A 21,132-nucleotide genomic window follows, 5' to 3' on the forward strand; every position below is an offset into this window, starting at 1 on the left:
TGCGATCAGTGAGAAAGCAGGAAAACAGCATGTTGAGCAAGGTAGCAAACATCCTCAAAGACGCATTCAAGCAAAGAATTTTATCAATCTCTGGCATCAGGCTTTTGTGAATATGCTTTAATACATATTTTTCATGCACACACACATATTCAAATCTATAATAAAAGGTTTGAATGGTGTCATGAGAATTTATGCAAAGGAAAATTTTAAGGAAAGCAAAAGAACCTTGAAAGTAACAATTGTGTAAAAGATGGCCACATGTGCCGAGCTGCAGACAGCATGATGGAAACAGCTTTTTATAGCTTCGAAAGCGCCGTCCAGTCAGGTTTGAGGACTTCCTCTCTTCAGGGCTCCTGGTCACTACAGGCTCAGAGGCCTTTAAATGCAAAACAAATCTCAGTATTTAAGTACGTGGCTGCTGGTACTGAGATAAACGTGTTCATTTATTTTGTTTCAGTGGGCGACAGACTAGGACTGCAGGTCGGCCGGTTTATCACAGAGACTCTTGCTACCTGGCCATGCTGTTGTAATAAAGGTAGAATACTAAGATAAGCAAGGCTGCTTTGAAAGCAACATTATCTGGACGGCAGCATATGCTGCAAAACTTGTTTATCATACACCATATGTGCAAGTCGCTAATGTCGTGCCATCATGGACGCGGGCTTTTGAACTGGGAGCTGACAGCAGGCCAGATGTTCCCTCTCTTCTTCACCCAAAAGCTGCATTGTTGATGGTTTCCCAAAGTCATTTCAAATCTCGATTTGTTGGACACAACACGACAAAATTGCTTCTCTTGAGTCTGTGTGCTCTAATAACACGTCTACTTTGTTACTTGCTATGACGCCTCATTAAACCTTACATAATACACTGGTGTCAATCTCAATAATAAAATGTTCCTATTCATAGTCATTTGCTTAATATGCAACCTTTGTTCTCAATAAATTAATTCCAATGTCCAAGGTCTACAATCCATGCAAAAATCAAGCTTGGCCCTGATAATCATCCCTACATCTCTCCATGTAACGCCATCAGCTCGACCTTTGGGGCCTGGGGTCAGGCTCTTTGGGTCTGTCAAGTGTGACTGGCAGTAATAACTCACAGCTCACAGACAGATTTGGGCCACGTCCACACTAATGCGTTTTCGATTGAAAACTTTTTCTCCCGTCCACGCTGAGACGGCGTTTTCAAAACACTCTCAAAAGCGCATACATACATACATCGCAGTGTGGACAGCAAAAATGGAGACTTTCTAAAATGATGACACATGTTAGTCATGTGATGCAGTCATGTGACTAATTAAACAAAGACAGCGGAGGGCGTTACACAGCAGCTGTTTTGTTTGACAGCTCTATTAAAGATTAATATCAGTCTGCACGCGCTCCTGAGAGCTTTTCTTCAAATTCTTTAATTCTCACTCGCTTTTGCAACTTTGTACTTTTGTGTTACTCGCAGCAACAACTCCACCTCATTGTGAGTCCATTTAAAAAACTCGCTGCTTTTCCTCCACATTTTGCTGCAACGTTTCAAAGAGCCGGAAAGTAAATAAGCGGCAGACGGAAATGAGGCAGGTCGAATCTTCTTGCGCTTCACGCATGCGCAGGACTGGAACGTAATGTTTTCAGCCGTTTCAAAGTGGACGCACAACTGTGTGAAAAAGACCGAAAACACTAGTGTGGACGCGGCGCGCTTTCGGAAGGAAACGCCGTTTTCAAATCTGTCCGGGCCGGTGTGGACGTAGCCTTAGAAATACGAGTTTATATAATGATGTACGTCGTTGTTATATCAAAATGTAAATAAATGATCTGCCTCATAATAACACATAAACCAGTTTGTTATTACTCTCAGTCTTAGTGAGATTATTATGTGTGACAGTTAATAAGACATCAGTTTGTGGGAGTTTACTTTGTGTGTCTGTGTGTTGTTCGGGGCAGATAATACTTACTGAGCACCTGCAAAAAATTAATTAAAGCATGCGGTGTGTGCTCGCTTCTATTGAGGCTCTTCAGCACACAATAATATAAATAAATCTTATTATTGTCGGAGATATAAGGTTGGACGCTGGAACAATATTGCACGCAGCTAATACGAGTCTTATCTATTTGCCTGCGTTTCGGTATGCCTCACATATTTTGTTATGCAAGCTGTGTACACAGATAAAAGCTGCACCCATTGTTCTGACTATGAATAGGCAGAGTTTACAATGGATTTGGACGCTGACACACAGAGCAAATCCATTTAAAAAATATATGCTCGCCGAAGCAATAACTATCAGCCGCAGCAGTGTTTAATCTGTATAGTGTTAAACTATTGGCAGGTAAACGTATCGTCTTTGAAGACGGGGAAAATCTAAAGCTTTCTAAATTAAACACTGACAGCAGGGTTTTTAGTCTCATGGCATCAAAAAGATGAAAACTGCTCATGTAGAATTACAGCACAAATCAAGAGTCAAAACCAGCACGATCATACTTAACACAGACACGTTTTTCATCTCACGGTTTGTACGTTCAGTAACAAGCAACAGGGGCCCAACGTGAGCAAGAAGCAGGATGTAAGGGACTGCTCTCCTCAGGGGCAACGGGAGGTTATTACCGTCATGACATCCGAAAAATAATTCGTTTATTCTGCATTTATTAGCCATTTTTTCAGTTTCAACCTGATGGGCTGCTTAAGCTCTACAGGCTCCTAATCAGTGCGTGTACACTGTACTGCATTTTTCTAATGATATAAGCAGCCAGAGTACTGCCTGCATGCACGAATGCAGCAACTGATTAGAAATTCTTGCATTATCCAGTTGAACACATTTGCATTTTATTCTTGGGTTGATGAGGTGGGTGGAAAAAGGAACACACACACGTTTTCTATCGTCTCACCATTACGCCAACACACATGCTGGAGAGGACTCACGCTGCCCACCTGAGTCAAAGTGCCATTTCAACAAGTGCCCACTTAAATCCACCTACATGCAGGTTCTGAGGTGCAACTTACCAAGGCGTCCTTGAACACAGTATTATAACACCAGAACAGTCCATGTGACTCGTTTGTTACCCAACAGCTCGAGCTGTGCAAATATCCAATAATATGTACTGTGTCCTTATTTCATATAATTTATAACATGCATAAATCCACATATTGCCTTTTGGTTAGTGTTAGATAGCACAGGTGTGATATCATCCTGCAGTAAATGACTCTGAAGTCCACATCCAGTGAGTAAACTTTATTTTTTCCAACCATATCTTGTTCAAAATAAATAAAATACTAGCAGAAGCTGAAAATTTCTGGATCAGAGTGAAAAAAGGAAGTGAAAGCTGAAATCTGTGAGAAGGATGAAACAGTTGTAAACTCGTGGAGAAGGGTTAACGCGTTATACGTAGTGTAATTAAACATTACAGGGTCGCATTGAGAGATCTGATATATGACTGTTATCAGACAGGCAGTACAGTTAGTTTACACGTGATACCCAACCTTTGACCTCGAGAGCACAAGTCTTTCTATTAAAAGTGTAATAACAATGATTTATGTCACCAGTGCTTCTAACAGATGCTGCAGGTCCTTCACATTATGCTTAATATGACTGGACTAGGGCTGGGCCATATTATACCGTTCACGGTAATACCGGTATAATGTTAGGCAACGATAGGAAAATGAAATATCGCGATAGAATGGGAGTAAAACGCGCATGCGCAGTGCCTTTGTTTTCATACGCACATGGCCGATTGTTGAGTGAAACAGATGAACCAGAATTGGTTTGTAAAAATGGTGCAACTTCCGTGATGTGGAACTGGTTTGGTGTTTGTCCGTCAGATACACAACAAAGCACATTTTTTTGCAGAACATGCAAGCGGCCGTTGTTATTGTCATATTTGTCGGACTAAGACGCTCTCAAATCTGGGAGTAATCTGGGTCCTAAACTCCGTATGCTTCAGGTCAAACAACACTGCAGCATCACTGAGAAACTGTCTAAATTCTTTCATCTTTAATAAAACGATCAGCATTGCTGCTTTACCAGGTGTAACTATAAAGTTTAACTTCCAGGCATCCATGAAAACAAAAGTTATTACATTTAACGGAGTTAGAAGTTAGCAGGAAGCTAGCGGAAGTTAGCTCGCTCGTTTCGCTAGTTACCTAAGCATGATATAGCATGTTCTGACTGAGAGATTTCTGAAAAAAATCAAACGTACAGCTCTGCTAACACTTCCAACATAAATGAAGACAGGAAACTAAACAGCAGTGACGTTTGTAGGGTTACTGAAGTTGGGCTAGCTGGTATATAATGATGTGCTACGTGATCGCTAGCGACACAGCTATGTTAGCATAACATAAACAGTGAAGCTGGAGGACGAACACTAACACTTTTCCACTTATAAAAGTTAACGTGAAGGTTCTTCATGGTTAGAGACAAATGCAATCGCATGGCAGGATGCTGTAAACGGACCAAACTTCAGTCAGGAGAACAACTGAGATAATCCATCCACAATACGAGGTTAGTCATTAATATACTGCAACAACATGGGAATAGAGCCGCTGCCAGAGAATTCAACATTAATGAATCAATGGTACAGAAGTGGAGGAAGCAAGAAGAATGAGTTTAATAAAGTTTGATTTATCTGACTGCTTTGTTTCGCTTAATGTGCCTTATAATCCCGTGCACCTTATGGTCCGAAAAATACATACTGCACACTGCAGTTTAATGTTGCAAAGCACCTCTTTTTAACTTCAGTGGATATTATACATGGTTATGCTCAGGATATGTCAGCCCATTTCTACTGGAAATGCCTTTTGGTTAAACTTTCAGCAAGGAATTTGCATTTGCACTGTTACATTTTTATAAAGCTTTAATGTACATAAAAACCAGCTTCTTGTTTAAGTGAAAATAAATGGAAGGTTGTCTTTTTGCGCTAGTAATGTTGTGGAGTTGTATTTTGTCTCGCATCAATTATATCGTCGGTTATATCGTTATCGCAAATTTTCAAATATATATCGTGATAAATATTTTTGGCCATATCGCCCTGCTCTAGACTGGACCAGTGGGAAAATAATAATAATGAAGAGCAAAGCTCAAATCAAACAACTCTACTTGAAGTGTAATTGTATTCCTTTATTGTTTTGATTAACTTTTGAGCGCCTCATGCTGAGACAGATCTTAATACTGACGTCAAGACACAGACGTGACAGCTGGAAGTGCTGATGCACACCATGGTGATGAAGCTCTGTGGTCAGCGCTTCAGTCAAAACTTTATTAAACATTAGGAAAATGTGATCCTTGTCTTGACTGTCAGCACACAGTAATGGTGGCTTCAGAGAGGACACTGACTTTAATGTTAACTCCAAGCTTAAACACAACTGTAACCCGACTACGCTGATCCACGAGGTTTCACCTCATTACGCCCGACCTCGGCGCCCACATGTGGACTTCCGGACACGACAAGGACAGAGTTTGTTCAGAGTTTCCAAAGAGGTGTGTGCATATACACAGAAACGTATGCACACATGCAAACGCCTCAATCTGTGACTGGCTAAGTGGCAAGGGGCAGACAATACAGGACTGCAGGCCATCTGCATGCTGCTGCGCGTGAAGAAAGCCCACTGATTAGTTCATCTCTAATGGGCTGCCTGTGTTTTGAAAGGAGGAAAACACCTGCCAGTTAATCATTAGGTGCCTCATCTGGGCAGGGAGCATTTTACTTAATTGGACAGCAGACAGAAGAGCGGACAGATTCATGCAGACGGGTGTGGCCGTGCAGCTCCGCAGAACTACGAACGAACTCTCCATCCGGGCTTGCGTTCAGCCATTTTTATGAACAGAGAGAGGAAAAATGGAAAAAGCAAAAAAGACTTACAGTCCCCTAAACTTCAGTATTAAAAGGTGTTACGAGCCATCATGGGCAGAATTTACAGGCATACATATTCAAAAGCATCTCTGGATATTGTAAAATCTTGCAGAGCATTGTGCAGGTCGTGAATCAGACTGCAGGCTGCTCGATAACTGCTGCGCGGGTTCTCCTAAACTGATCAATATGTACTGCACGGCTCTCTGGCCTGGCATCAGCCACTGTTTATTCGGAATAATTATAATTAAGATGGGAGCTCAACAGTCAATTAGCCTACTTACAGCATTACAGATAGGGGACCAGCTGCAGGTCTGCCTCCAGCTGATGTACACACATCACAATTTGTCTGGGGACCAAAGGAGCAGGTGCGAAATACGTTTCCACCTGCACGCCATCGATGTAACTTACTCTTACAGCAAACACACACCCGGTATACACACAGTGAGGCAACAACAACACAACAGCACTAACCAATAGTAACGAGTTTTACAAAATCCGTAATTGTCCTGAATCACCTGAAGTCGCACATCTTCCACCATCGCCCAAACGCACCAGCATCGAGGGAACTGCCATTTATACGCATCATTGTGTAACTGCAACAACTACTTCAACATCAGCCATCGAGGAGCCAGAAGTGACCACGGCATGATGCCATCCATTTGTGTTTAATGCAGCTTCGTGCTTCTGGATCTTTGGGGCCTCCAAAGAACTGCGACCTTGTCTGCTGCAGTCTGTTCTGAGCTTCTGACTTTATACCGTATCAAGTGTCTAATGAGGATCAGAGATGAGAAGAGGACGATTATACAGCCCTCTGTAGTTAGCTTAATTAAAGCTCAACACTGAAGGACGTCAGACCCGCCCAGTCAGTGTGCTAATATTCCTGCAGAGGCTAAATGAGTTACCAAAAACAGGAACTTGTGTTTTAAAATTGGAAACGCTGCAGAGAACCGAGAGTCATCTTTAATCTAAAAATATTAGCCGGACACTCGGTTCTCTAGAGTCCATAAATATTGTGCATTCGAGAAGGAAAAACGAAACAAAGCAAATCATGATGCACGCTCATACTGGCTGATTTCTCCTGCTCCGCTCTGGCCTCGCCTGCACGGCTACATCACAGCAGAGTCCCGATCGACGCTTAAAAACAATAAATACAAAAACAACCCAGGAGCAGACTGAGTGGACGCGGCGTGCCGAGTGTGTCGTCAGCTCTTTAAAAACAAAAAAGGCGACTCCTGTGACTGAGGATGATTTCCTTTGTGTTTGTGAAACACTGCTCTGCTTTGAATACCAGTCAAGTCAAATCTATTCAAATAACAACATTCAAATGAATTTGTAAACCACAGCTATCCAGCTGCAGCGAGCACGTTTTTCATCTTTTCTGTGTGTAAAAGGGGAAAAAACTAATGTCAGTATGGGAAACATTCAGCTGCAAGATGGAAAGAAGTGAACGAAGCCACACGCATCGCATGACTCAAACTGACCTCCTGAGGTTTTAGTACATTTACATACATTTTGTAAAATTTCTGTCAAGTGCTGGTCGCCCGGGCGGACGCATGTGACCACACTGAGGGTTTAATATTACAGGAGATCGATGCTGTGCTGCAAAGCCGAGTCCAGATGGTCCGACTCGAGGATTAACATCAATTTATGAAGCATGTTGACATAACCTGCCTTTGAGCTCTTCTTAAAGAGTCTGTCCCATTAAAGAGGCCATGATCTTTAGTGAGCAATTATCCATACGTTATATTATTCTTGCTCCCTCTGCAGGGATGCACGCTTTGATGCTTTTTGCAGAGCATGAAAACGACCTAAATGATCCAGTGGAAATGCAGTTAAGAGATTATTTTGAAAATCTTGCACGCTGCCAAAAATCAGTGTTGTTGTTTGTAATGCTCTGATAATCATGCTGGCCATTTACATTTCTGGCTACTTTCACAGTTTGACCGTGAGACTCGCGGCTCTGATGATTTCCATCTTTAACATCCTTCAAAATAATGACAGAAGGATACAGGGGAACGTTTATCATAAAGGGGTTGAACGGCAGTCAAAGTGGAATTCAATGATGAAAATGTTAAAGACAAAAGTCGACAGCAGGATTTCTTGAGCCTCTTTGTGTGCGGTGAGAGGAGAGAGACGTGACAGGCACTGACCAGCGAACAGGAGGGGGGAAAGCAGCTTGAAACTGTGTCGTGTCGGCTCCGGCTGTAAAGTAAAGCCAAAGAGTTTGCTTTTGTCTGCAGGGAGTATGTCTGCTCTGGGACGAGAGCACTCTCGCTCCTCCAGTCGGAGTCTCTGAGGGCTTCTGCCGCAGCCCAGAGACACAGCGGGCTAATTGCCGAGTGCCGAGCTTTGTTTTGTCTTGGCACAGTCGCAGCAGTGCTGACTTAATGTTGCCAGCGGACAGATGGCATGCCACGGCACTGAATGGCCAACACTCCCCATACACTAGTTAGGGTCCCTCTGATCTCAGCACCCCCACCTCCTCCATCCATCCCAATGCATTAGTCACTGGGTCCAAACCGATAATCTGCAAAGAGCTTCTCAATACCCCATCTTCAAGAGACAGATGACAGTTTCTTCTCACCACATCAAGGCTAACAAAGCCTCAAAAAAGTCCTTTTTCCAAACCAAATCTAACCTCACTCTCTTTAATTTACACTTATACGCTCGCCGGGTGTGAAGAGGACCTTAGAGCTGGACTCACATGTGTGGGCTTAATTCGTAGAAGTTCCTGTTGCGATACTCTTCTACTTTCTCTGGTGTGTAGATGGGCAGGGACCTGTAAGGGTTCATGGAGATCACCACGCTGCCAATGTATGTCTGAAGGGAGAAGGAGAGACAGAAAGCATTAGCACCAATCCACAGGTTACTTTCTCAGTCTGCACAGCTTAACGCCGCCGTGCAGACGGGCAGTCTCTGAATCAAAGGGACGGGAATTCTGCTAATGTCAGCGTTTCTCAGACAGGTATTCTTAATGAAAGCTCGTGATGTGTGAAGTAAAGCTGAAGACGTGTGAAAACAAGGAGAAAAACACGTTTGTGGGCTGAGCAGAGTCATTTAGCTTTAGTGCCCAACGCTGCCATACAAGACAAGCCTGGAACAGCTGCCGGGACAAAGTCCAGATGAGACAAACTTCCTGCTCTGATATTACAAAAACATCAGTCAGCTGATATCAAAGGAAAATGCAAGAACATCCAACCTCAGTCATTTTTATTAAATCAAAGAAAATCAGTGTTTTATATCAAATGGAACAAATTCATGTAACATCCAAACAAGTCCAACAAATCACACTCATCAGAAATGTCTCAAAGCGAACGCAACCGGCTATCATCTCCATCATCATCCTCCTACACGGCAAACAGAACCTTTCAAGCATCAACCTGAAACATTTTCTCTGCTCTCTATGGTAATGGCTGTTGCATAAGCCACTCTGACGAGAGCGGAGCACGGCCTTCCCTGTGGCAGCACCGCAGCCTCCCACTGCCTCTCGTTCAATAACACACCAGAGTGCAGAGGATGTGCACAGAGGCAACGAGAGCTGCAAATGTAAACAAAAAGTCACGTGTTCTGAGCAAAAGCAGAACACGCGCGCACACAAAAAAGAGAAGCATTAAAAACCTGAAACTTTTTCCCCCACTCGGCCTTTTCAAGTCATTAAATAAATCACAACTTGAGAGGAGCTTCATGCTTCCTCGTGGTTCAGCTCACACATCAGAAGATGTACGAAGAGCTTTGAACTGATGGGACTAAAAGTTCCCATCACCCCACAGTGTCTGCTGTGTTTGTCCCGGGATGAACAGCAGGGCATCTGCTCCTACGTAGTTTCCTTTTTATAAATACTAAGACCTCGATGAAGCCAAAGACATTCACGCTCCTCAACATGAAGCTTTGTTTCATTATTTTGGAAAACCTGAAAATCTTTTTTTTGCAGCTGCACTTTGCTGGAGATGCTTTTTTACTTTCAGGCAACAGTTTGTTTCTTTAACGTCGTCACGCTGAAATCCTCAGTCAGCCTTCTGGAGACTGGGAGTCGTCATGTCCCCAACTATATCCCCTTAGCATAACACTCCCTCCTCCATTTCTACAAGTGGGAGTACTGGCCAACATACTGGACCTCCATCTCTTTCACATCTGACTGAACACGGCATGCTGCACATCCGGTTTCTTTTTGTGGGCTTTTGGAAAAGTTTTATCTTGTATGTTTGTGCCAAAGATCAAGCAAGATGTGATTCTTTTATGTTATGCAATGTCCTTCACACTGCATGAGCTGTCACAGAAACCGTGATTTCCTCTAACGACGCCTGTGCCGAGGCGGATTTTCAGAGCTCGATTGTGTGGGTAGCTCACCATCTGTAGCGTCTTTTCAGAAGGATGAAAAATGCAGCTCTGATTAGTGGGACAGCAGTTTGCTCTGTACCTCCTGATTACCGTCGTACCTGAGCCCGTGGTGATTTTCAGTTGGTAGCACATCTTCCTGCATCTTTTGATGTCTCTGACGATCCTTTTCAAAGCCGAGCTGCGATGCAGAAATGCAGAACGACGCAGGCCCGGCGTTCGCAGGTCAGGTTTATAACCACATCGATCCATTACGTAAACTGGAACTCGCAGGCTTTTTCAGATTCGTCTTAACGATCACGGGGTTTCTACTTTCTAGGCGTGGCTGTAGCTCAGGAGGCGATCGGAGGGTTGGTGGTTCGATCCCTGCTCCAATCTGCATGCCTGCATATTTTTTACATTTATATACTTTGGTGTTGTTCATGAGATGAAGAAAGTAGGATGTGTGCACAGTCAAGACACTGTATGAATTTCTTTATCAATAAATCCACACGCAAGGAAAAGACGCCATCACATCTAATCAAGTTATTGTGTATGAAAGTCTTCATGGTTCCTCTGAGCCACACAATAACAGGGACATTTTTCCAGTTACAGACGCATGATGTGCTGTCCCTCTGAAAGACAAAGCCATGTTTCTTCTGCTATGAGCTGTCATATGATAGTTTGGTGTGGGGGATGGGCCCGTTTGTAAGGAATGATGCCACATGAGGGAAAATACATTTGCAAGCAAGGACTGCACACCGCAGATTTATTGGGTAAGTACAGGTTTTAGTGCTTCTCCTGGTCATCGCTCTTGAGGTGCAGCTTTAGCAGATTTAGGGCTATGTGATTTACCTTTCCATAAACAGTCTATTTTTATTTGCATCTAATATTGCATATATGAAGTGGGTTTAACTACTGTAGCCACATCATTTAGGTAAGCACCACCAGTGTTGGTCAAGTTACTTGAAAAAAGTAATCAGTAACTAATTACTGATTACTTTCCCAAAAAAGTAATCCCATTACTTTACTGATTACTTATTTTCAAAAGTAATTAATTACTTAGTTACTTTTTAAAAACACGATTTACACCCTGAGTAGGTGATAAAGTGATAGATCTTTCAGCCCAATTCTACTTTTTCTGCATCATCATCATACAAAATGTAATCAAATGGAAAAGTCTCTTTTTAAAACTTGTTTTATTAGTTTTAATCTTTTAACTTTATGCATCAAACAAACATTTAATTATATGCAACATTCTCTGACTGGAAGAAATTAGTTTAACATTTAAACCTATTTTCTACACATTCCAGCACATAAAATAAAATATTTTTTGTGTTTACACTCAGTCTTTCAAATAGATGCAAGTAAAACACAGCAGAAAATAAATAAAGTCAAAGACTCAGCGGTCCTGTTGCTCTATTTTCACCTGTAAAGCAGGAGTGGGGTAGGCGGAGGGTTACCCTGGTGCAGGTGTGCCGCGGTCAGTGGAAGAATCCGCGAGTTTCTCTGTGAGTTTCCCATTACGTCGTAGCTACTCGGTGCTTGTTGGAAGTTTAGGGGTTTTTTCGCTGTAAAAAGAAGTTTTCTTCCCACGCACAGCGGACACTAATGTTTTTGTCACTTTTTATGGAATCAAACTCAAAGTAAGGTCAGTACTTCCACGCTTTAAACGCTGCACGCTCATACTCTCTCTGCACTCGATATATGATCCATTGTTGATCTGCACACAGCTGTTGTCACGAACGTCGCACTCGCTTACGTCACTGTCATGAGACACTCTGGCAAAAAAAATCACGGTTTTAGTAACGCAGTAACGCAGCGTTCCTACGGGAAAGTAACGGTAATCTAATTACCGTTTTTGCAATAGTAATCCCTTACTTTACTCGTTACTTAAAAAAGTAATCAGATTACAGTAACGCGTTACTGCCCATCTCTGAGCACCACACAGGGAAAACCTGAGTTTATGGTTTCAAAATGTCACCACAAAGGTTTCATCTTCAGATCACAAAAATCACAGTAACTTTTTGAATCTAATTATTTTGCAGAAGAAGGACGATTAGCGGACAAAGCATTTAAAGGTTAGGGTGGCAGCGATATCTACTGAACTTTAACGGTTTCCAATCTTCACTTTTAGCTGAATTCTATTTTTTCTTCCTTGGAGTGTGAGAGGAATACATAACTCGAGATGTAACTCACTACTTTTCACATTAAGTAACTTAATGACAGCCGGTCATTCCTTTCTTCATTCATCTCAGGTTTGAGTTTCTCTTCATGGCTCTTTAGTTTTACAGCCAGCCAACTCAGGGATGTCCAACTCCAGGCCTCGAGGGCCGGTGTCCTGCAGGTCTTAGATGTGTCCTTGATCCAACACAGCTGATTTAAATGGCTAAATGACCTCCTCAACATGTCCTGAAGTTCTCCAGAGGCTGGTAATGAACTAATCGTGTGATTCAGGTGTGCTGACCCAGGGTGAGATCTAAAAGTTGCAGCACACCGGCCCTCGAGGCCTTGTTGCCCAGCCCTGAGCTAACTGCACTCATGGTGTCACAGCTCAGTGTTACACACAGGTAGTAAAATCCCATTTACTTTCAAAAAGTGCACAACATCTAATCAAAGTCGAACTAAGCGACGTCTCCTGGGAATACAATGTTAATGATGAATAGCAGAGGGAAGAAAACAAAGAAACAGCAACAGATCCTCAGCTTATCAGCGTGAGGCAGTACCGTGCATTTACCCAGGACGTCCTCACAGCTCCGTGTTCACAGTAACACTCTGGTGTTTGTATGCAGGGGAACGAATATGAAGAAAACAAACAAACAAACAAACAAAACAGGGAACTTCCAACTTCTTCACCACTGACAGAGCTGAAGAAGAGCATTGAGAATAACCAGACATATTCTTCACACTGAACATGGCCGCCATCCTACAAAGCAGAAGAATCGCTGCCACAACATAAAGCCCAGAACCAATTGTCTGATACGGTGGATACACTTCAACAATCCCCTTCTTCTACAGATAAGTCGTCAGCTAGACTGCCGGGCCTTCCTTCCTCCTAAGCTCTGGATTTCATGCCTCATTTGAGGGCACCGACTACATTCCTCCGTGATTTGATTTATTGATTGTATAGCCAACACTGAAATAAGTGAAGCATGGGAGGAACAATAGAGTTATGAAAAGTATCTGTGCATTTCCTAGGAGAAGCCTTCTGTAGCGTTCAGAGCGAGAGAGTGAAGCAGTGTTGTTGCTCTGCTACCGAGCCCGTCTTTTTCTCCACGTTATCTGAAGTCAGTGTTATTAAGCCTTGTTAATGTAGGAAGCAGCAGACTTACATAGATCTCACTGTGGTCAAAGCGCTTCTTCAGGTTGCCAAGGAAGGAGTCCTCAGAGAGGGGCTCCAGGAGGACCATGTCGCCGACCCCAATCATATTGTCTAGAAGTGACGTCTTCACCTCCATCTTGGCTGTAGTCGTCCCCCCCTGCAAGGATATAAGAAGGAAACATACATTAGAGACTCATTTAGAAAAAGGGGAAGGCTCTGGAGGAATCCTGGTGGGCCAAAGTGTGCATGAAGCACAGAACTGCATGTTTTATATGGAAGAAAAAGCACAGAATGCATCAGCCTTGTGTCTCCTATCAGATCCTTTTTTTGTCTTTGTGTGCATCACGTTCCAGCAAACTCGTCAGAGGCGTCCTCTCGTTAGAAAACAAACAGTCCTAAACTTAGCCAATGTAAATAAACTCAGTGCAGGGGTACACATGTGTGGAAGGCAAGAGTTTGCCTCCAGAGGCGGAGCGGGGCCTTTTGATTGGCTAATAGGTCTCCTTCTCCCCTGTGGCATGCGAGAATGTCCCATAGAAACTTACATAACTAAGCAACTTTGCCCCTGACTTGTGGGTGTCTGCTCAGCTGGAGTCTCCTCCTGTTTCGGGGTTTCGTACGAGTCCCATGAACTCCACTGGAGAATTGTACTTTTCTCCTGTGCTGCTTTGCTTGCTGTGATATAATATTCGGCTGGAAAAGAGTCCCGGCTGTGACAAAGACTGTGCTGCGGCTGGCAGTTTTCAGTCCAGTCTCCTTTGGGAGAGTAATCCCAACGCCATAGGGCTGGAGATAAAAGAGGGGCCTGGGATGCATTCAGGGCTTTGCTGCACCAAAAACCTAATGTCTGCTGTTGTGACAGACTGCCCACACAAGACCAATAGATGAGGCCATGCAGTCGTCTATTGTTCGCCGGTAGGACAGACGTCTCTTTCTGAATAGTCAGAACGGATCGTGCTCTGAAGCAAATGAAAATATGACAGGGGCATAATGCACTGTGATGTTTTAGACAGCATTGGGAATGAATGAACCGTCGTGGGTGGCAATCAGAAGCAGCCCGAAAACGAGGCGACGTCTGACACTCAAAACACAGAAACAATATCGTCGTGCCTCACGGACACAGACGCATCTTCAACCGTGGATCCGATACGTGACTGGAAACTGTTGGAGGTGCGGAAAAGGAAGGGGCGGATATTTCACCAAAAAAGGAAAAAAAGATTTTTCAGCTGTCAAACCGACTTTTAGCTGCAGCGTAAGAACAGCACGACTTTCTGGAAAAAACTGGAGACTTCTATTTCACTTTTTCCCTGGCTTGTGTTCCCCCGCAGGGCACACTATTATTGGCCCATAAAGAAGCTGCCCAGTTCTTAGCAGCAGGCAGGAGTCTGTTTCCAGCAGCACTCGCTCTCACACTCAGCACGGAGACAACTTCTAAAGACTGAAAAGAAAAAAAACGATGATGGATGAAAAATTATTTAGGAAACCAAGACATTTGAAATGCCTCTAATGATGTCATCAACCCCATCTCGGTTTAGCAGGCTCCAGTAAGGGGAGAAATATGTTATTACTTAAGTATATATATTTCATAAGTAGGTTACTTCCTCTTGGCCTGATGGCCTCGTGCCAAAGCAGCCCCAGTGATGGCTCGAGTCGACCAGCTGCTCGAGTGGTTTGCAGCGCACTTTAAAAATATAATTACTTACATTTGAAACAGTTGCAAAATTCTTTGGAGGCATGAAAAACAGCAGTCAGTTGTTCTGTGATCTCAGCCCATATGCTGCTTATGTGTAGGACTTTATAATGCAGCCGCTCTGCTGCAAATCAATAAATATCATTTTGGATCATTTCCACATTTCAGAGAGGAGCAGACTTCCTAAAGCCTGCACGTGTAAATAAACCAAAGTTTACAAAACACCTAATAGCTCCTCTGTAATTACTGAGCATCCAGAGCATCGGGGATTTTGTACTAGCCTGCAACAATCAATATTAGTCAAACCAATTACACCAAACCAGTTAAATACTCATCTACTGCAAACTGATTGCCCGGTCGGTCATGGCAGCGAGTGCAAAGCCACGCCACACTGAAAGTCTGCTACTAAACACGAGTGTTTAAAGCAGGGAGCTTATTCGTTCTGAGCAAAAGCAGATTCTGACGCCTCGTGTTGACCTGGGAGATAAAGCTGCCCGAGTGCCAAAAATGTGGCATCTGTCTGCATCTTGGACATCCTCGGCTGATAACCCACTACCCCACATTTAGAAGTAGTTTCCAGGCAGCCTGTGACAAAAATCCCATTAATGGGAATTGCTGCCTGCTGCTAAATGTTGTACTACATCCAAGAGAGGGAGAATGAGAGAAAACCTGACGGCTTTGATTAAACTCCTGGGATTATCCTTACTGCTGTGTGGGAGAGAAATGGGGGATAAAACTTATATCATCTATACTGATAAACACGAAAAACACTGACTTTTGTGGTTTGTCACAGATAAAGGGCAAAAAAGAAAAGAAGTTTTTTAAAATTGTGGTTGATATAAACACACTGATTTAATCAGCCTAAACCTGAATGACCTCGTATTAACCTCTGCCAATTTCCTCGGAGTAACCAGATTAGTAGTGCCCGGCTTTGTCACTCTCTCTCTCTCTCTGGTGCTTTTTGAATTTTGCATGTTTAAGCATCAAATGCCCCGGTATGGTTTAGCTGTCATTCATCTCAAATCTAGATCAGCGATGCAAGGCTGTATCTCACAGTCACCTTTACTGAGCGCGCTCACACTGGCACAGCGCCTGTGTGCAGCACGTGGCTGTGATTACACATCATTTCAATTTGGCGTATTACACCAAAAACATCAAAACTTAAAGTCTCCCACGGTTGGAGCTCAGCGAGGACGTTACTGCAGATGTAACACGAGGACTTTGAGTGATTTGCTAATTGAAGCCTAATAACCACTTTTTACTAAAACTTCTCGGGGCGGCGATGTTTCATGACTCATCATCAGCTGTCGGTGACGTGCTGCAGACTCAAAGCCATCCAGCGGCACTGCCTTAACCCCTGCTTGTTAACGCAGCATGAAGCTTGATGTGCGGAGCAGATAGAGCACACCCACGACTCCGGGCCGCCTCTGACACAACTCTCAGAATTAATTTCTAAATCAGAATTTCATCTACGAGTCCATCAGATTAAAGTGCTGCATTAAGAAGGAGCAAAGTGTCTGTACAGAAAAATAAAACACGTGAGAGATTTTATCATCTGAGATCTGATAGTAATGGATGCATGTCGCAGCAATAATATGAGATGTGCTCTACTTTGTGCCTCTGACATTGACCTAGATTTCTCAGTCAGATCACGCTATGGGGGAAACACGAATACAAAAATCACCATTAGAAGTACATTTAATATTTACAGGTCCTGATGTTCTTTCTGCCCTTCAGAGAGAAAAACGAGTCCAAACAAAGGTCAACAGCCGTGCAGGCACTCACAGGCATGCACAACACAAATAGTGACAACGCTGGAGACACAGCGGAGCCAGTGAACTCGCTGCTGAGAAACCTGTAACGGTTTTGAAAATGTCAGTATTTCCAGGACAGTCGACCAATTAGGCTCTGCATTGTGGCCTCTGATATAATCGCAGACACGGGTCTCGTGACGCTGCCTTTGGAGCAGTTGTTTGGGAATATAGTGGCATTGAACAGATGATAATAAACATCCATTATGCAGCATAATACTCTGTAAAATTTCCCGCAGATCAGTCCAGCTTTGTCACAGAAAAGTCACAACATGGCACGCTGCTGCCGCTGATGCAGATTAAAGCCCTCCCTAATGGAGCAGCAGCGTGGCATGGGGCCGTGCCAGAGAGCAGGGCAGGACAACGCAGCGAGGGTTACAGGAGCTCAACACAAGCAGCTGCCTGGAAACTGAACTGGAATTCCTGGGTCCCCAACACTCCAGGTGCAGATCTGTGTGAGGAAAGCTCGGCACGCCGACGGCCCAGAGCCGCTGTGACAGCACAGACGCTGAAACTGAACCTTACACTAGATGATAAACAGGAGATCTCACACAAATGTGACCCCATTAGCTCCGAACGCACAATCCAGGTCCAACATGAACCTGCAGCACACACACAAATGCTGTTCTTTATTTACAATACAGCCCAAAGTGCAGGCAGACATGAGGACGTTCAGTCAGGCAAGAAGCAGGCAGTATCTGGAAATCAAGATGACAAAGTATTACACAATGTTTACTCCACAAACCCTGAGAACTGGAGGAGTCAGCTTCTTCTTATGAGCAATGGGGCTTTACATGTTCATGACACAAGCAGCCAAAGTTCTGGTAATACCACGAGAGACTTCCTGAAATTGGGTTTTTGCGTTCATTTGCTGTGATCTCAGCCCCACTGAAATTTTCTTTCTGTTGTACTTAAAGTTATTTAAATAAGTCTGTGCAGCTTGCACAGCTTCCAAACTTCCCAACGAACCATCTGTAAGCTTGGAAGCTCAGCTCGTTTATTAATGAGACAATACGCTCACACAGCTTAAACAGAAGTATCTGCAACATTCTCCGAGAGGTCGGAGTGTCTGGAAATCATTATTCATTTTTATTCCAACAGAGAAGCTAAGATAAAAGTAAACGGTGCAGATAATAAGCTCCGATAGAGGACTTTATTCAGTAGTTTCTGCTCCTTCAAAAAGGTCAGCGCTGCAAGAGCTCGGTGTGACTCACACACAGTGCACTGACCAGGTGAAGCGGACCAGCCTTTACAGACCATTTCAAATTTCATCACAAGAAAAATGGCAGTTACAACCGAACTAAACAACACAGAGCACTGGCATCCTATTATCTTACTTTCTTTCATTGATTGTACTTATTGTATTTTTGTATTTCCTTCTGATATCTGTACCTGAGCTGAGGTGACGCAAAAATTTCCCCGTTGTGGGATCAATAAAGTCTTATCTTATCTCTTATCTAACTTTATCCACTCTAATGTTTACTGTGTTTAGTTGTGCTTAGTGCCAACGTGACTGTGCAAGGACAATAAAAAGTTATCTTATGATGGAGCAGATTTAAGATTTTCTACTTTTTGCATTTATTGTGATCAACTACTGTTACTTTGTCATCAGGGTTAAACCGCAGCGCGAGCAGCGCTTCTGGGCATTAAATAAAAGCGCACAGGAGAACGGCAGCACTTTCATATACCGTCCTGCAGGCTGCTCTGAGTTAGCTGCTTTAGTGTTGTCTGCCTCCCTTTATAATAAGAGAATGGGGAAAGCAGCTGCAGCGGACTTGATGAAGCGGTGAGAAATAAAAACGTATGGCATTATTACTCTGGCTCCTCTGGGAAACTGAGGAAGTGAAGTTTGAGCTGCGAAGTCAAATGGGTGGAAAGTTCTCAGAGTTGCACGGCACTGAGAATAGTTCTTTGTTAGGACAGTAAACTCAAGATGAAGTGTGAAAGAAAAAACCTCCCCACCTAAAGCAAACCTGGGAGAAAAATCACAATAATGGGCTTCCAATTTGTCACCATGCTGATGAGGCCGTGACGTGGATGTGGAACTTTTAATGCTTCAAGCGTTCAGATCCCCACCCTGCACGAGAGGCTGCTGAAGGCAGCGGAGCATGCAGGCCTCCCTCTATCACAGCTGATGCATGGTTAACACAAGCACACGCCACACTACACCGGGTTACACAGGCAGGGAAGTGTAAACACCATTCATTACCATGGCGCTGGCTGGGGGACTTTGAACTGCCATCCATTCTGCATTAGGCCACAGCATCCCGCCCCACAGTGTTCATGAAGAGGCTTTTGGCACATGTTACAAAACTGTGGCAACTTGATGCAAGCTGCCCAACAAGCTCACGCTGAGCAGAGCTACTCCAATGGCCGACACGCAGCCCTCTTCCAGCTGAGCTAAACGGTTGTTACTTTTCTTTCCAGGAGTCTTTCTTGCAGCTCTGAAGGCTTACCACACACTACCTCTCACACTCAGCTTACATCACTGTTTGTTTGATCAGTGCGGGTAATAAAGTTCCCATCTGGTTTCCCAACTGAGAATCTGGCCAAAAGAGGTGGGACATATTTGTGGCAACCCACAAAGGGAAAGATACCAACTTTTTTTTTCCTTCTTCTTCTTTTAAAAGGTCTTATCTGATCCTCTTGGGACACCAAGTTCACCAGTGGAATTAGGAGTTGGGAAAAAAAAGAAAAGACGGGAATTAAAAACAACTTTGCATCAAAGGCAGTGAAGCAACAGTTGCTCATTGTTTGGACTTGACTGTTCCATTAACACTCATTTCCAGCTTCTGCGGCACTGAACACTATATTTACAGATGTGCTAAGGGAAGCAGCACCCCAAGCAGCTTTCCCCCTAAAGCAACTGTTTTTTCCTTCCTATGAGGTATTTCGCTTCTTCTACAAGTTCCAGGCTGGTTCCCAACCCACAGCAGACTCCGGCACAAAACAAACACTTTGTCCAGGAGGAACTTTGGGATGTTCCTCAGAGACGACTTTTATCCATGCTGAGCAGAAATGTTTTCCAGTCAGCAACATTATGATCTCTTGAAACCGGGGGCGCACTGAGGGCTAAGCCCACCTTCACCCACTTTATCCAGGATTTAATCTCGCATTGATCCGTCTCTGTATACCTTTAATCCAGGTATTTCCACAGATCATAGAGTGGGGCAATGCAAGGATATTTTAATGGAAAAAAACTTTAAATGATTCCAGAGTTTCATCGTCCTCTGCATGGGTCATTAAATCTGCCATTTCACACACAGAGCTGAGCGTTTGGTGACAGCAGCACCTGAAAACGCTCGTTTGGCGCTTGCTGTCCTCTGGTTCAGGGTCTGCAGTGGGTTTCTGGCTCCGCTCAGCCACAAAGACGGTTCTTGCCCGCAGATGTAGGCAATTAGCGACAACGGTTTTCAGGAATACTGCTGAATGAGCCGCGGTTTGCAGCAAGAAAGAGACATTAAACGAAATCCCTCCTGCGCTTTCTCCCCAAGTCATAGAAAAGTAAGAAACACACAGAGAGAAAGAGAGAAACAGACACAAAAAATAAAAACGTATATATTTATCCCCCAACCCCCTCCTGTACGGAGAGGGGAGGAATGAATGAGTTGGGAAGCAGGCGATCTAAAGAAATGGAAAGTTAACTTTTGAAGAGTTTCCGAAAATGTAACAGCGATAAACCAGAGCCAACGGAGAAGAAAAAAGCTTTACACTTCCAGAACAACTTACCGCTTTAGCTCTGTGGAAGTTGCTCCCTCTTGTCCTAAATCCACTCCACGGACAAGAAAAAAAAAAGATCCCGGGATGATTCTCCAAGTCAGGAGAGGCTCCTGAAGCCCTTCCTGCTGTCTTTGGGTTAACTAGTGTCTGCCTGTGTTGGATGAGGCTGGAAGAGGCTCTCATCCGAATCTCAGCACTTTGAATGGAGCTCTGATGGACTTGAGAGCGCAGAAACTGCCGGGCGTAGGGAGTGGCTGGAGAGGCGGCTCTGGGCTAGTCAGCTCGTCCAGTGAGTCCCCTAATCACCTCCAGCGCTGGGGAGGTGGTGCCTTCAGGTGTCGTCGGAAACAATGCCACTTCATCTTTTGTCCCCACACATAATAGTTTAACGAAACATCCAAGTCAGAAAGCAAACAGCGAGCTGCTTCCTCCTCATATTTACTAACT

At 43.8% G+C, this 21,132-nt stretch overlaps 1 protein-coding gene across 4 annotated transcripts in view; it reads right to left on the minus strand.

The window, feature by feature from the left end:
- myo1b (myosin IB) overlaps nt 1-21,128 on the minus strand; it is a 55,306-nt gene extending 34,178 nt beyond the window's left edge. For all 4 annotated transcript variants that reach the window (XM_085434767.1, XM_085434766.1, XM_085434765.1 and 1 more), the window contains exons 1-3: nt 20,695-21,128; nt 13,475-13,621; nt 8,533-8,648 (exon numbers count right to left, since the gene is read on the minus strand). In XM_085434767.1, the coding sequence (XP_085290893.1) occupies nt 8,533-8,648; nt 13,475-13,621; nt 20,695-20,868 (437 nt within the window). In that variant the 5' untranslated portion in view covers nt 20,869-21,128. The remainder of the gene's footprint in view (nt 1-8,532; nt 8,649-13,474; nt 13,622-20,694) is intronic.
- Between the last annotated feature and the right edge of the window lie 4 nt (nt 21,129-21,132).

The sequence above is a fragment of the Copadichromis virginalis genome, linkage group LG16 (genome assembly GCF_057382275.1).
Source record: "Copadichromis virginalis isolate Kocher_CV1m ecotype Utaka linkage group LG16, C_Virginalis_male_GT1.1, whole genome shotgun sequence".
Classification (NCBI taxonomy): Eukaryota; Metazoa; Chordata; class Actinopteri; order Cichliformes; family Cichlidae; genus Copadichromis; species Copadichromis virginalis.